At 50.0% G+C, this 16,336-nt stretch overlaps 5 protein-coding genes across 5 annotated transcripts; 2 read left to right on the top strand and 3 right to left on the bottom strand.

Annotated features, from left to right (window-relative positions):
- Nucleotides 1-1,186: 1,186 nt before the first annotated feature.
- MIND_00593800 (uncharacterized protein) lies at nt 1,187-3,198 on the bottom strand (the record flags this gene model as incomplete). The annotated part of the gene is made up of 18 exons (XM_037362696.1): nt 1,187-1,297; nt 1,353-1,588; nt 1,637-1,660; nt 1,709-1,770; nt 1,820-1,879; nt 1,925-2,025; nt 2,082-2,121; nt 2,182-2,197; nt 2,248-2,259; nt 2,313-2,372; nt 2,438-2,463; nt 2,525-2,550; nt 2,602-2,619; nt 2,680-2,689; nt 2,740-2,838; nt 2,892-2,905; nt 2,955-3,039; nt 3,086-3,198. The coding sequence occupies 18 exons, from the start codon at nt 3,196-3,198 to the stop codon at nt 1,187-1,189; spliced, it is 1,113 nt and encodes a 370-aa protein (XP_037220617.1).
- A 4,745-nt stretch (nt 3,199-7,943) lies between these two features.
- On the top strand, nt 7,944-10,232 carry MIND_00594000 (Glycoside hydrolase family 76 protein; the record flags this gene model as incomplete). Its single annotated transcript, XM_037362697.1, has 11 exons — nt 7,944-8,115; nt 8,170-8,309; nt 8,360-8,430; nt 8,487-8,659; nt 8,712-8,737; nt 8,783-8,829; nt 8,879-8,890; nt 8,946-9,188; nt 9,242-9,312; nt 9,368-9,468; nt 9,522-10,232. The coding sequence occupies 11 exons, from the start codon at nt 7,944-7,946 to the stop codon at nt 10,230-10,232; spliced, it is 1,767 nt and encodes a 588-aa protein (XP_037220618.1).
- Nucleotides 10,233-10,391: 159 nt separating this feature from the next.
- MIND_00594100 (uncharacterized protein) lies at nt 10,392-11,600 on the bottom strand (the record flags this gene model as incomplete). Its single annotated transcript, XM_037362698.1, has 1 exon — nt 10,392-11,600. The coding sequence occupies one exon, from the start codon at nt 11,598-11,600 to the stop codon at nt 10,392-10,394; it is 1,209 nt and encodes a 402-aa protein (XP_037220619.1).
- Nucleotides 11,601-12,240: 640 nt separating this feature from the next.
- Nucleotides 12,241-15,105, top strand: MIND_00594200 (Arg-6 protein; the record flags this gene model as incomplete). The annotated part of the gene is made up of 5 exons (XM_037362699.1): nt 12,241-12,390; nt 12,439-12,724; nt 12,779-13,170; nt 13,219-14,386; nt 14,447-15,105. Exons 1-5 carry the CDS (start codon nt 12,259-12,261, stop codon nt 15,103-15,105), a joined length of 2,637 nt encoding a protein of 878 aa, XP_037220620.1. The 5' UTR covers nt 12,241-12,258.
- Nucleotides 15,106-15,164: 59 nt separating this feature from the next.
- On the bottom strand, nt 15,165-15,901 carry MIND_00594300 (DEAD-box ATP-dependent RNA helicase; the record flags this gene model as incomplete). The annotated part of the gene is made up of 2 exons (XM_037362700.1): nt 15,165-15,804; nt 15,855-15,901. The coding sequence occupies 2 exons, from the start codon at nt 15,899-15,901 to the stop codon at nt 15,165-15,167; spliced, it is 687 nt and encodes a 228-aa protein (XP_037220621.1).
- Between the last annotated feature and the right edge of the window lie 435 nt (nt 15,902-16,336).

A 16,336-nucleotide genomic window follows, 5' to 3' on the forward strand; every position in this document is an offset into this window, starting at 1 on the left:
AGAGTTGGTGGTAATAGTGCGCCGAGAGAAATGGTTGAGAGAAGTTGGATCGAAGCAGACTGTGGGGTGTGCCTGGAATGAGGGCTACTGGAGATAATGAAAGGCAAGTATAGGTAAGACAGAAGCCATACAATCTTCACAGCGAGGAAATCACGTATGTCACCATTCGATTCTAGATTAGATCTGGTGTTTATGCTACCGGTTGGACGATCGCAAGGCAGCGGCGCGCCTGTCGGAAGGGATACCGTGACTAACGGGAAGAATTGACCTGTCCACAGAATGGGCTAAAATACGAGGTAAAATCGTCGACGCACATTTGGGAAGTCGGAAGATGACGGAAACTCGACGCTGCAAGCACAAGATTTGCCACCAAAAAGGGCAAGAGATATCAACCAATGTCCGAAGTGACTCCAACCGAAAATCGTTAATGAGCGCTGGTTCATGTGGGTTGTTCATCTTTCATTGTAGCCCCGAGGAGTTTCGGCCTTGAGCATGGACTCAATTTACGGCGAGCAGTGTTGACTACTCACCTGTTTGACCATTTCCAACCAAGTGTATTCCATTTTCAGCTGTGACGAGTACTGTCTGCCCTTTCCAACCAAGTGTATTTTCACAAGTTCAAGAACTAAACTCACACTGGGATGGTCGTTCCCTTCAGCTCTAGAAGGCCATAGCAAAATGACGTCGGAAGGAGGTTCGGCCAAAGATGACCCGGCCTCCCGGTTTCTGGATATGCGAGGACCGGCCAACCTTCAGAGTAGCAATGGACTCGCATGGTGAGTCTGTGGTCGTCAAGGATATCGGAAGCCTATATTCCGCAGAAATTCCAAGAGAAGCGCTCCACTGAATATTTGCGGTTGACGAGGACTACTTGGTAGCTTCCAAGTGGATCAACGTGACAGTACCGTCACGTTCGGCAGCCACTCGGATCTGATCGTTTTTCCCACATTGCTAAATAGGTTCTTCACTGGGGTTACACTATTCTGACCAAGAAGTCTTGCTGGATGTGTGTCAACAGAGCCATTCTTCGTTTGATCTGCTTCAACGAAGCACTGAAGGCCCAGTGTAACCATTTGAACGGAAGACTTTGGTTGTCTGTGCTAACGTTACAACAACTGGTATAAGTGATCAATACATCTCGGTGCCAAATAGAACGAAAGGAATGGGAGACTGTTCCGAGCCCAATTTACACGGGACTCCACGGCTCCTGGTGCTTCTCAGGATCACGCTCCTGTAGTTCTCTCCTGCTGTCTGTCTCCAAAGAGCTTGACACTCCGCTGCTCTGAACATCCACGATCTGGGAGACGTCATTCTCGTCAGTAATCGTCGTTTCAAACAACTTAGCAACGAACCTTGGGTATTACCAACGCAGGCTGTAGATCGTCCGTCCCCAACGCCGTACCTGAACTCTCGGGATGACTCTCAGGATTGTAACCATACCCGCTCGTGGCAGATGTTGCGGTGCGCCACCTCACACCGCTTATCTGCGAGAGGTGAATATCTACGGAAACTGGCCCGTCGCTCGCAGTTCCGCGGAGACCAAGGCCATTCCTTGCGTTAAGAATTGCGAGGTAGGAGTTGAGGTATACTGCTCATTTTTTAGTGCCAAGTAGATACTGTTGAAGCCTTCGCTCACATTTGCTCAACAACAGGTAACATCCTAGCACAAATTACATAAGTTTGCATCACTGCAAGAAGTAGACTGTACCGAGAAAAATGAAGTTGTTAGGCATGAACGCATAGGTGAACATGCCAGCCGTTGCATCTAAGCTGGGAGGATGGATCAGACTGCGAAAAGTCATGAATCTAATCGACGAACGCAACGAGTAAACCGGTGTTGATTGTGTACGCCATCAGCACTCGAATCAAAGAATCCGTCCTTGGTCACTTGAGTAAAATGACTAAGAGGTATCGTGAGACTAGCCTTTTGAATCCTGTTCTGGACTTGTGCAACAGGTAGCACAGCGCCAAAGCAACGGCAATATCGCTTCCAGTCCCAGCAGCGAAGTTGAGGTACATCAAATTCTGAGTAGTCAAGTTTATGTCAACGGTCAAGGGCAGATAGATTAGTTTCAGCGCACTGAAAGACCGGCGAGCTGCAGGTACGACGTTATCCCAAAACTGCATAAAAGATCAATTAAGGGGAAGATGGCCTGCAGCCAAGCCTCATGAATTGCTTACGCTTTGGCTGTGATGGCTAGATGACAGATGGTTGAGCTCCATCGACATGAAATGTGGACAACTCACTTATTCCGCAAACTAAATGCAACGTGGTCAGTGACAACATTCGAAAATTTGGCAGCTACACATACTCAAATCCAGGGTGGACAGTGCCACGATCAGGAGTGTACCCGGTATATTTCCCTTGCTCACTGCGTGGGAAGAGGTAAAATGTGAGTGGATGCTTCTCATACTCGCCGAGCGGGACGGGACACACATCGATAGACCCGACGAGCGAAGACACTTTCAAGAAAGCCGTCCGTCAGTCACGCCATCATTAGAGAACATCAGCACGTCAACACACCTCCGAACGATGAAGTTTGAGATGGACTGTTTAACGGATTAAATGCGGTGTAGATGCATTATATTGTTTCTGCTCACCGTGGCAGCGACATGGATCTGGTGAAAAAAACGGCGTCTTTGAGCTATGTTGACCACAAAGATGAAGGAACAACGAACGATAACACTCCTTAAAGCTAGGTTGAGCAAAAGAGTGAGAGAAAATAGGAATGGACTCACCACACAGGAAACAGTATCGTCTGGGGCGCGAAATAATTGGTGATGAGGTAGAAGTAAAGAATGTGGCCGTTGAGGACTGTGTCGAACGTATCAAGCACCCTGTCGACGCGTCATTGGAGCTGATGCGGCCAAGTCATCGGAGAGGAACGCACCAAAGGATAGCGACCTGGTATTGATGAGTGAGCGTTGAAGAGAATGTTTAATCCAGCACTTACAAGTGATTTTTGAAGCCTCCGCGTCGGATCGGCACCAACGCGCAGAAAAAAGGAGAATGTTTGGACGCAAGTGACGCCCCATAGTCTTCGCCAAGACTCAGCGAAGCTCGTGGAAGTAACATATAACGCACGCAGTTGCAACTAATCCGCCTACTAGCAGCGCACCTAGTGTGTTATCCACGGCAGGAAGTACTGGTAGTTGGCCAGGAGGCAGCACTGTACTATTGGCTCCTACGTTTGCCATGGGGGAATGGGTGGTGGTGGTGGTAAGGACGAGACAACACGGGCGCGTGAGTCCCTCGAATAGAATCCGTCATTATACATACGAAGACGTCCAAGAATAAGCTGGCGTTTTGTAGGGACAAGAGGGAAAATTTGGCAAGTTGGTTTCCCGCGAGTTTGGCGTCGCCGATGTCGGCCACGAGGGGCGTGGAGCAGGTGATGCTGTAAAGTTTCTTGGGCCCTTTCGACGGTGAAGTATTCAATGACCGACAGTTGGACGCGATTGAGATGACTGAACGATCTCATTGCCCGCGGAATTGCGTTTCAAACAACAAGGGTCAATATCTTGCACTCTGAGCTCTCTCCACTGGGCAATCTTCGTTGGGTTACCACCAGCTGGCCGGCGGCAGAACGATGGAAGTCGGCATTCGGTCGGTTTTACGCTCAAAGCAGCCGAAAATCAGACGCCGTTGCTTGTGGCTTCTGCAATAATGAAGGTGATATTTGGTGAGAGTCACCGTTTTCGGAGAGAGACGTTAGCTTCCGAGATTCCCACGTGCCAACAGGTTGGAGTCGCGACCATGTGACTAGATAAAACGCGGCCAAACGCGTGAATTTATGAAATTCATCCATCCATTCCTTTTCAAGTGGTATCGAAACACAAAGAGTAGCCTAAATCCAAAGCTATAAGAGAGATCCTGCCAATGTCAGAGAGAGAGAGAAAACTGTGGGGTAAGAGAAATGAATGCAATGCCAAAGAGAGAGATAGCGAGCGAGTGTGTGGGTTTGAAACGAGTGGACGGAGGCGGTGTAGCTAGACACGACGAGTGCTCCTGAGGATGCTGACTAATATGCAAGAAGAGGGCCGGATTGGTGGCCAAATAGAGGGAGATACAATATCGCCTTTAAATATGCGATAAAAATTGGGGCCTGTCAACTGGCGGGAGAGTTCAAGTTGGCGTTGAAGGTTACGATCGAGCAAGCTCAGCCTGGCGTAATGCATGGAGGGTTTGTTCGGAGCGTGGTCGAATGTCACAGTCGAAGTAATCGGGAAGTCTAGCAGAGCGGATGAACTTCTGACATTAATGATGGAAAGGCACAATACCGGAACACAGCATTGTTAAAGTCGACCTTGGGCTCAACAACATTGCCGAAATCATCTTTAGCTTTGGAAATGTCGAGTGTCGCGATGCATGTAGCGACAAGGATCCAAACAGAGGACTCGACGAGGTTCACGCCTGGACACCGACGACGACCGAATCCCTAGAATCAGTTCCGTGAGCACCATACTACTCGACATGACAGAGGAAGCCCGCTCACAAAAACGTAGCTTCTGGGATCTCGTCTCTTTGCGAGTGGCGACTCTACCGCCTCCAGATAACGCTCAGGAAGGAAAGCAGTCGCGTTAGGGAAAAGAGTCTCGTCCCGCATTATTGCCCTGATCGGTCATCTCAGTAACGGCGTCTAAATAATGGAGCGGGGAGCAGAAAAGTGGCAGGAATTCCGATGGTAAAAAAAACACACCAGACGTTACCGAATACCTTGCAAGAACAGTGAGTTCTGGATACCGAACGGTTCTGTAACATCACACATACCAGAGATCCCTTTGGAATGACCATTCCACGATAAACGTCATCCTCCATCAGTCGATGAGGAAGGCCTAGCGAAATCAGCTTTCGATTTTGAGGCTGCAGATGTGACCTTACTGAGTGGTACCGGGACCCCCCAACGATAGACCTCATTCAGGATAGCTTCAACTGCAAAACGCAAATCAGTCCCTTATACCACAAGTTGAAAGGTTCACAGACTGTAGGGTAGCGATTCGCGGTCAGCGAAGGTTGGTAGACGATCCCGTCCAATGACGGAATCTATTTCCTGTTGAGCCTTGGCTAGGACTTCAGGATGTAATATCATCGCAAGGAGGAAGTGGCAGAAGACTGTAATCGTCTGGAGGCCAAGTCAGCAGAAACTTCGGAGAGTTTATAACGACGTACGGTGTCCATGCTGGCTGAATACATGGAGTTGGCGGTATACTTCAGGTCGGATTCGAATTGGGGAGTGCATTTTTTCTCGTCCTCAAGTAACATGGAGCAGAAGGAAGGGACATAGTTGCCAGATTTCTAGAAAAGATGAGATGGTGTCGTTCGTCTGAGGCAGGCATACCAGGGACGCTTTGACGTAGTTATAGGGAAGATCAACGAATCTAGGGTGGTCTTATGGAGGCTCAAAATTCGATACTTGACAGACTCACTCGTCCATCCTCGCTTTCCATGTCTTGGCCTTAAGTAAGAAACCGGAGCCAGGTGCCCATGTCGGAAGACGCTTCAAAGAGGGGAAGATATCACTATGTGATGGGAGGACGGTGAGTGGGAAAAGAGTGAACGCCAACAGAAACGCACACAGGCCACTAGTTTGAACACGTCAAATGTTTTGCAAGGAATGAGTAAGTGGACATACGATACCGCCTCCGGAGGCAATCTTGTTAGAGAGAATATCAACACATTCTTCACCAAGGTTCAGGAATTTGTCGTCTCGTGCAGCAGCTTCGTAACCATAGACAACAGACAGGGTAAGCCCGCCCGCGTAGCGACGAGAATGGTCCATATATTTCTTAGGCTCTGCGATAAGACGACGGATGAAGGAGTGGGTTTCGGTTTCGATGAGAGGGTGGTAAGCGGGAATAGCAGAGACGCCGAACGCCTGGGTGAGAAGGCGGCGTTGGCGGCGGGAAACATCGCCATAACGCGTGAATGCAACCTGGATTAACAACGGATTAGAATTGTAAGATAGGCAAGGCACAAGAAAGACCAGACCATGTTGTCGCAACCACAAAGCTCGCCAGCCATGACAAGCGAGGGTTTGTCACCGTAAATGCCACCTTTCTTCTCAAGGAGGTCCATTGTTGCTTCAGGCGAGGAGAGGAAGACGAGCCCTTGACCGACGACATGGACGTGAACGACATCGCCTAGTGCAATAGATGAGAGTCGCGGAGAAGATAACGCGCGTTAACATACCAAACTGTCTCGCCCAGTTGGTTGCAGCAAGCCAAAGCTCCTTGGGAGTTAAGTCGAGGACGTTTCCAAGAATTGGCACGGGGGTTGGACCTGGCGGGAGGTGTGTCGCACGCGACCTGGCGGCGGATTTGCGATAGAGTACAAGTGCACCAGCCAGAAGCGCCGCAGTGAGAGTCCAAGATGTTGAACCCATTTCGACAAGGAAGGAAAGAAGGGAAGGAGAGAGTTTGTCTGCCGCTGCGGCACCAGCCAGTTTTTGTGGCTGTCTGTCAAGCGCTCACATCCTAACGAGGCTGAGGAAGATGAACGTTCACGGCAACTTGACCTTCTATTTTCGGCAATGTAGACCCAGCGATGTGGCCGGCTGTCAGCCTTTAGTCTTCTCTACAACCAGAAAAAACCTTGATTCAAGTCTATCCAACACCAAACTAAACTTTATGCAGCCAACACATCCAAGTAAGAATGCTACCTAGTCCAGTAGTCTAGCCAGAAAAAGGACATGAATGTATCGTTGCAGTGAAATTCCTCACAGAAATATGTGTAAGGCGAGCGCCCACCTTCACGGCAACAAATGCACTGGCGTTCATTTCGCGTCTCCGATATCAAGCAGGGACAGCGGGAGCTCTCGCCTACCAGCCTCGTGGTGGGTGAAGATGGAGCCCAATTTCACAAACCCAGATTCCAGCCAAGGTCTGGAAAGGTCATAGTTAACCGAGCAGGACGGAGTTGAGTGCTGCTTTCTCTCTTTGCTGCATCATAAGTTAACTGCCATGGACTTGAGATCCTTGTGTATCGGGAATCCGATCTCATAAGAAAAGGCTAGACAAGTGCGGGAGCGACGAGAACTTAGGGGGGTATTTCCATCGTGCAAATGCGGCCCTGACTAGCTTTTTAGCCTTGGAATAAACGCGGCTCCGACCCAACTCGGAGTATGTCGATGAAAGTCCGGAGGAAAGATTGTGATCCGATGCCACAAGCGATCCGGGAACCCGACATAATGGCAATTATTAGGTAAATTTACCTGAAGCAACTTTTGCCTCGGAATCGTCTGGCTCTCATGAGCAGCGAGCAGGCCGGAAGATATCCCTCAAGATCATCAGGGAAGCTAATCAACAAAATTTTACTCTAAACGTGCTTAGAGTAGAAGCCGCTACCCTCCGACACTCCTCCGACCCTGATTTGTTTCGGCAGAGAGTCCAGTAATGACATCATGCCGATGAGCATCTGGAAAATGAATTGATGGCCGTCATGGCCATCACGCTCCGTCACGGCATATTCTGAGCCTTTCAGGAACCCACTGTCCTTGAAGTCGTCCTTTGACCAAAGTACACTCTTAAGGTACTCCTTAGAAACTAAAAGCTGCGGGCTTATGCAGTGATCATCAACGACGCGATGATCCTGATGCACATCTTTCCAACTTTTCAAGTTGTTCTCAACCTTCACCATCTTCAAACCATCTTGCTTCCTCGAGACTTGATGACGTTCCGCTAATCTATCTGGAGCTCCCCTGCTCCTCACACTCTCCGGGCTCGACTATTCGTCGTGTTCAGCTGAAATCACTGCGAACTTCCATCTGTTCCAAGATTCTCCTCAGCCCACGTTCTCAGGCTATGCTCCGACGAGGAATCTGACTCTCTGATCTTCTCCCGATGTCATTAGCCGTATATTGAGCTTCGACAAATGAGCACGACCTACGACTGCGTCCGAAACTCCTTCCTTTTTACTGCTACTCCTTTCTTTGGCCGCGAGCGTCATGGCCCGTGAGCTTGTGCTGGTCGCCCTACTTTCTTCTTTTTTTCTCTCGACTGTGCGGGCATCGACCAACTTCACTACACCACTCCCTTCCCTCTCGCAAAGGACTAAACTTGCTAACGACGGAATTGTGGAGGCATTGGGACACATTGGAAGCAATGGCTTATTTCCAGGTGCGTCCATTGTACTACTTGACCATGTTTCGTCTCTGACGCACATCCTCGTAGGACAACCATTCGACCTCGGCGCCAAGTTTTACATTATTTTGGCGGAATATGACCTGTCGATGAATGAGACCAAGTACCAAGCAATGCTGACCCAATACTTCGCCCAGGCGTTACAAGGGCGTCCCCACTTTGATACTGGAGTGTGCGTGTGCGCACCTAAGAAATCCTTGAACTACTAACTTCATTCCAGGGTTCGTATTTTTCGATAACATTACTTCACTATTCCGATGATCATTCGTCCGTGAAGACGTTTGACAGTCTGTAAGATCTCCTTCGCTGTCGTCTGTTTTTAGTCGCAAATCATCCTCAATTTATAGACAATATGGTTTCGCTGCTATGCGAGCGTACGAAGCCTACAAAGACCAAACTTTCCTTAATTACGCCCTCGATGTCTGGTCATTCATTGACTCCATGACCCTTTCTCAGCAAAATGTGGACTCAGGAAGCAGTCCACCGAAAAACTTGACTATTCGTGGCACTTGCAAAGATCGTGAGTACTGGCGCTTGCCCATTCAATATGTGCTCAGAAATTTCCCTATCAGAAAGTTTGCTTGGAGGGACTTTCATTGTCAGCAGTAGCCCCAGTCATTTTGAAGTGCCTCATCTTTCCTAGTCGAGTTTTCCCAATGGATCGAGCATCATGAGCTCCACAGTATCCGCGTAAGCGATAAGCCTATCTTTCCGCTCGCTGTCTAATCTTCTGCATCAGTCTCTTTGCGATGTCAGCTTCCATCCGATCCAATTTACGATTTGTTGACATTGTGATCATCTCACAGTCTATCCATTCACCTTGCGTCAGCGACCTCCGATTCAAGCTACTTGACGTCTGCCACCAACTCTATCGGCTTCATCGAACGGCAACTGTATTCTCCGACACAAGCAGTAGACCTTGTTATGCAACAGGTCTCTGCGACGACTTGCTCTCTTGATCAATCCCTTTTTCCTTACAACTCAGGGTTTGTCATCGAGGCAATATGTAACCTGTTGTCTTTTGGCTCCAACTCGGAATTACAGTCTTTGTAAGACTATGTGCTGGATTGAAGACCGATTTTCTTACAAGACAATGCGATAGACTTCACGACATTGTTGATGCTGCTACGACGAGTGCTCCCTGGATGAGCACCTCAACAGGTGTCATAAAAGGCTCGAAATTGCTATCCAACTGGCTTATATTACCCCCACTAATGACCATTTTCAGGCGGAGACATAGCACTACCCCATAGCATTGCTCTGGCACATCAATTGAATACCCTCCCTCCAGATCAGAAGTCTAGAGCGGAGGTCTTTTTTACTGCCCAGGTACTCTCTTGTTTCCATATAGTTTAGCATCTTGAATGATGCGACGCGCATAGTATAACTCAGTGACTGCACAAGCTTCCAGCAATACGAGTATTTATGGCTCGAACTGGGGAACGCAAGCGAATTCAACGCTTACTTTTAATGCCCCAGCACAAATTGTAGCACTAGGCACGCTCGTGAGTGCGCTCCAATTACCTGAGATTGATCCACAAACTCCGACGGCGAGTCCATCAAGCTCACCGGCCCTTCCAGTCGACAGACACGATGCCAGCCACTTCAATGCATTAATTGCAGGCGCCATCATCGGTGGGATATGTGTGTTGGCTCTCGTGTTAACTGTGACCGTCTTCGCCATTCGAAGAAAGCGCCAGAGGCGGAAAAACTGGACCACGAGTCACGATCTTGAACACGGTTCTGGTAATTCATCAGTAGAGCCGTACCCATGGGGGAAAATCCCGGGCCCCAGGGCCTCAGCCAGCCAGGTGGCGCATTCCCGCTCGGATTCTCATTCAGACGACTTGGAATCACGCTTCAATAGCAAAAGGCTTGGCGGTCATTTGCGGCAGCAGTCGGAAGCTGTTACCAACACCACAGAAAGTCATTCCGGGAGCTCTGGCGATACGCCACCAGTGCATGGCTCTAATAGCTCCCAACGCCAACTATCAACAGAAGAGGTCGTGCGTTTGCTGTATCAGAGGATGCATCAGTCGTCCTTGGAAGGAGAGGCGCCACCGGACTATCGCACCTCTGTTGCTGACCGATAGCTTTCTTTTCCCCCTTTCCGTTGTAGTTACAGTTTCTTTGTTGTACCCTTTGTAAATGATAATTGCGAACGGCGTGTCGCATGGACTAACTGATGGCCGAACTTCTCTCCTCGCAGCCGAACGTGGTGCCGTTGATTTAAAAGTGATGCATTGGTCTGGTCACTGTAGCTTGACATGGTATAGAGACGCTACGTTTACGCTGTTAACCGTGATAGCCAATGCCCAATTTTTCAACATAGTATATGCCCATAACCGTTGCAAAGCTTGAACTGGAAGAGTTTTTGACGAAGGGGTATAACCCAAACGAAGATATCGAAGCGGCGACTCTCTTGCTCCTTGGTATCGCACAGACAGCATTGCAAAGAGCGCAGTACACCAATCTTGGAGTTGTCTGGCTGCTAGTTCGTGAAGGGGCACGGCCAGGGTAAGATCAAGAGTGGCGAGTTGTGGGCAGGGAAGCCGGTTCCGGGGCCACATGTACATCTGATTCCCGGCAAGGGCGGTCAGTAATGCGATGTGGTCGATCGAGACGGAGGGGGAAGAGAACTCGAGGTGGGTGAGTGAGGCAAGGCTATTGAGCAAACTGCTCATATTACACAAATACCAAGGATGTGCGTGATTTCCACCTGGAGTCGCAAGCTTGAGATGCGACAACTGGCATTTCCAAAACTCGGTGATAAGCAGAATAAAGTCCATGGCCTGATGAGCGTCCCAATCGTCTTCTACAAGACAAGAAAGTGACTCTAGAGAGCGAAAGTCGAGCAAGTGGGAGAGCCCCCAGCTCGAAACAGAACCGTTGAGGCACATCGCGTGTAATTGGCAAGAGAATGGGTCCACGCGTCTCGTCCATTTATCGTGATCAGGACTCCAGGCATCCGGAAAATTCGCAAGGGAGACATGTCGAAGCAGCGAGGCATCTCGAAGCAGTCGATGCAGTTGCATCGCGGGAAACGAGTTCGCAGGAGGACCACCATCAATTTCTAGGTATTCGAGATGTTGAATGTGTGGTAGAACAAATCCGAGCGTAGATTTGCGTGTAAGCGGGCCTTGTATATGCAGGGCGACAATACGGCCGCGCGAGTGTCGAATCCAGCCTTCTAGTCGTTCCTTATTTTTGACCCCCGAATCGAGACTTTTGAGCGAAAAACTGGCCCAAAGTTGGGGTATTGTCTGTGCCATGGCGCGGAAAGTGTTGCAGACGGAGGAGAGGTGAAGAGGAAGTATTGTTGCCTGTTTGATGTCGCATCCTGTTGGCGGAAGGGAATGGACGAAAATCATCGTCCATATTTCAACCGGCAAACGCTCCAGAGGATGTCTGTGACCAGTCGTGCCACCTTCAGAGTTGGCTTCGAGGCGAAGAGTGGGCATTTTGAAGGAAGAGACTCCGAGAGAGTCACGGTGATTGCGGAGTTTGTAGCCAGACAGTGGGCAGGCCCCAGGGTTACTGGCTATACATACGGACGGCCAACTTGGCATCATTGTTCGACGAAAGTGGGCAACAAGCCGCTTGGTCCAAGTTGCAAAGCACTTTCCATGAATCTGGGGGGGGGGCTGATGACGAATGAAAAATGACCCTGGAGAAGTTCAGCGAACCTTGGGTAGGTGTCCATAGCTTCTCACTATGATCTTGCCGAGGTACTATCGAAGAAAGCACTCCATTGCATAGCTTTCATTCGACGGGTATGGCTCGCTCTCGTGGTCGACGCTCTTCTTCTCACATAGGCAAGAATACCTCAAGCCTCCCTGTTAACACACGTTCCATCTCCACAGCTAAGTGAGCGTTGACAATGCTGTAAATGCGGGTCGATTGCAAAGTATGAGCGTCCTGTTGCCAAGTCCGGTTCATTCCACGGCGCCAATGAGACAGCAATGAGGATGTATAAACAGCAGCAGTGCAGTCGCAGAATGCCCGCAAGAAACGAGACTGAAACGAGTCAAAAACGACACGTGTCACGTGTCATTCTCCGTCCTACTTATATTTTACCCTCATCTTCTCGCGGAGGCTTTTTGTCTTCTACCCTCCACCATGCTTGCTGCAACCACCGCCTCGCGGAAAGGGGCACGAGCCATAATAGTTCGTGCCCGTAATGCAGTAGCTGTGCCAAAGCTACAATCCACCTCCATTCGGTCGATTCAGTCAATGGCCCAGACCGACCGTGTGCGTAGCAATTTTCTTCGTTGAACAAATGACCCTGACTCTCTTTAGGACACTATAACCCGGCTGCTCTACTCCATAGGCACCAAACGGGAAGTCGAGCGTCACCTCCGAATTTTCTCCTCATCTTCACATCCGTCCCAACCTGCTAAATTTGCCGTCATCAAGATTGGTGGGGCTGTATTGGATCAAATAGACGAGCTTGCGCTCAGTCTCAGCTTCCTTTATCGTGTTGGACTATACCCCGTTGTGGTCCATGGCGCAGGGCCCCAACTGAACCATATCATCGAGCGTGAAGGAGTTGTGCCAGACTATATCGAGGGCATACGTGTAACCGGTTCGTGAATTTTCTTTTTCTTTCAGGATTTATGGCTCACTTGCTCATCCATAGATGCCAAGACACTTCAGATCGCTCGTCGAGTTTTCCTCGAAGAAAATCTCAAGCTTGTTGGAGCACTGGAAAAACTCGGAACGCGGGCTCGTCCAATAACATCTGGTGTCTTCACTGCAGACTACCTCGACAAGGACAAGTTCGGTCTTGTCGGCAAAATAACCAAGATCGACAAACGTCCACTTGAGGCTTCCATTCGTGCTGGGGCCCTGCCCATTCTTACGAGTTTGGCCGAGTCTCCGGAGGGCCAAATTCTGAACGTCAATGCCGATATTGCGGCGGGGGAGCTGGCTAAGGAGCTCGAGCCTCTGAAGATTGTTTTCCTGAATGAGAAGGGCGGGCTGTTCCATGGAGTCACAGGAGAGAAATTATCTGTGATCAACTTGGACGAGGTTTGCTTTTCATCCGCCTTGTGAGACGGTATTCTCACATGTATCCAGGAGTATGATCAGCTCATGAAAGAGCCATGGGTCAAGTATGGCACAAAGCTCAAGCTGCGAGAATTCAAAGAGCTGCTTGACTACCTTCCGCGCTCGTCGTCTGTTGCTGTTATCTCTGCGTCAATGTTGCAGAAGGAGTTATTCACCGACAATGGTGCAGGCACACTCATTCGCAGAGGCTACAAACTTTTCAAGCATAATAGCATTGAGGAGCTTGGTGCTGACCGCTTCCGACAAGTTATCCATGACCGTGACCCCGATGTTCTCAATGGATTCCACAGTGTTGCTGGGGTCCTTTCCGAGATGAAAGATACTCCCTATACGATCTATGGAGACGAGCCTCTTGATGTAGTGGCTGTCGTTTCTCATCCCCCCGGCGAAACTCCCGTTCTTACTAAACTTCTCCCTTCCCGCGCGGGCGTTCTCAACAGTGTTATTGATAACGTCTTCAGCGCCATCAAGAAAGATCACCGCCGACTTTTCTGGACCGCCCAAGCAGATGATGAGAACCGGGCATGGCACTTTGAACGTGCTGAAGGGAGTTTTACACGCGCCGGGAAAAGCCTCTTTTGGTACGGGGTGCAAGATGTGAAGGAGGTGGAGCGAATCGTCCGCGAGTTTGAAGAAAAAGGCCGCATATCAAGGGTTTACCTTCCTGTTGGACCGTCTGCGTCTGCGCAAAAGGGAAGTGGGTCTGCTCCCAGCGGCACAAGACCGTATTCGACGGGTAAAAGACGAGGATATGCTACGATCGCAGAGCCCACTGCTCCAGTCTCAACTGAAATAAAAAGACTTGGCCTCATTGGCGCCCGCGGGTTCACCGGTCAAACCTTGACAACAATGCTTTCTAACCACCCCTATCTCGAGCTGGCGCATGTCTCGTCGCGACAACTTGTTGGCCTGCCGTTGGAAGGATATACCAAGTCCTCGATCACCTATTCTAACCTGGCTCCAGAGGATGTAGAAGATATGGAGGCTAGTGGGGCCGTTGATGCTTGGGTCATGGCATTGCCGAATGGCGTCTGCAAACCATTCGTGGACGCTGTCGACCGGGGGGCATCGAAGCGCGTATCATCTCCTGGTGGCACAAACACCAACACCGGAAGCGTCGTGGTTGACCTGAGTGCGGATTATCGATTCGAGGAAGAGTGGACATATGGGCTTCCTGGTGAGCAGCGCCAGTAAACACATCTGGATTTAGTCGTGTTGAATAAAGCTTTTCTTTAAGAATTGTATGATCGAAGCGCAATTCGTGCCTCAAAAAGGATATCAAATCCTGGCTGCTATGCGACCTCTTCACAAATGCTCCTTGCGCCATTGATTAACCATATTGCTCCAGGAGCGCTGCCCACTGTGTTTGGGCTGTCTGGCTACAGCGGAGCGGGGACCGTGTCAGTCACAGACCCCGATGGCCGACCTGCTAGCGCACCCAAAATTTCTCCAGAGAGCCTCTTTGGCGGCGTCAGACCATACTCCCTGACCGGCCATATCCACGAACGCGAAGCCGCCCATCATCTTTCGCGGTTGGCCTCCTCGCCATTAAAAATTGCATTCGTGCCGGCAGTGACTCCGTGGTTCAGCGGAATCATTTCGACAGCGTCGATCCCGCTCAAAGACCGCATGGCAGCGCGAGATGTAGCCAGGCTATTTGCAGACCGCTACGAGGGCGAGAAACTAGTTAGGTTGCTCTCTGGTGTTCCTGGGCTGCAGGACATCGAGAATAAACACGGCTGGACGGCAGGCGGATTCCAAGTTTCGAGTGAAGGCGACCGGGTTGTCGTTGTTGGCGGGTTGGACAACCTGTTGAAGGGAGCCGCCACACAATGTCTCCAAAATCTCAATCTGGCTCTTGGATATGACGAATATGCGGGTATTCCAATTGAATGACTAGTGGGAAAGGATGGACAAAAGTAGAGCTTATGTACTATTAATTATCAACCACGAAACTACTCGTCGCCCCTTAACTCGTCCCGGCCAACTCGTAGCATTGTGTGCTCTTTTGCGAGCATTTGCTCGCAAAACTTTCTCGACTCGGGAATCAGTGTGATAGTGAAGAATATCTTCTGCAGCCTTTCGCGATGTAGCGCCGCGAAGAGACTTCGGAGGGGCAGCCCCAGGTCACGAAATCCAAAAATGTCATCGAGTTCGTCTACGAAGACTACCTTGAGCTGATCGACTTTGAGTATTTCCCGCCGAATGAGGTCTTCTACTCGCCCCACGGTGCCAATGATAATGTGAACTGCCCCATGCTGCCCAGGTTTAGTTAGCAGTTCATAGGTTTCCCGAACACTTGTTCCACCGATACAAAGATGGGCTCGGAAACCAGGAAAGTCTTCCCGTCTGATTTCCGTGTAGATTCGCTGGGCCTGGTCGCGGGCTGGGGCGAGTATAAGTGCCTGAACAGCGGTAACAGACGGATCGAGCAGTCGCAAGATGGACACAAAGGCTGCCCGGTGGAATTTGGTGTCGAAAGCAGAGATAGCGTTGACATGGAGATCCTGGCCAGCGAGAATGGGCGTCGCGACACGTAGTTGGAGTTGGGTGAAGTTGCATGTACTCAAGCTGACTCTGGACATTCGTTGCTGGCTAGAAAGGATCTCAGTTGAGCTGGCGCAGTTCAAACTTTTGCAGTGAACCTGGTTGAAACTTGAACGTCACCCGACGATTCTATTCTTCCTGTCATTATCGCATGCTCTCAGACGGGCTCAAGTCCCCTCCAGGTAGAAGCGATGTTGAAACCAAAGTGAGCCGATGCTGCTGAAAAATGTAGTATGTAGTCAAGTAAGAACCTTTGGGCGTCTATCGGCGTTGACGGCGCGGAAAGCTGTGCTTACCAAGGATCGACACGTTACGGCTATCATATTGCACCTCTAAAAAGTCCAGCTTCCTTTTGAACCACACCCTCTGAGCGTCAACCCTGTGGACGAGCCGGATTCGAAGCTTGTCTGTTCAAGTTTCTAGCTTCTCCCCCCGCTCTGAAGACGGACAACGTTAACGGTGTTTTCCGGAATAAGTCGGTGCGCGTCCCGTAAGTAAGTGACCGCCTTGGGCGCTTAACACCAACCACCATTGTTTTTTTCGCTTCTATCTCGGCTGATTCTCCTTGAATTTCCTGCGC

Source organism: Mycena indigotica, assembly GCF_014461135.1.
Source record: "Mycena indigotica strain 171206Taipei chromosome Unknown Mind.scaff0005, whole genome shotgun sequence".
NCBI lineage: Eukaryota > Fungi > Basidiomycota > Agaricomycetes > Agaricales > Mycenaceae > Mycena > Mycena indigotica.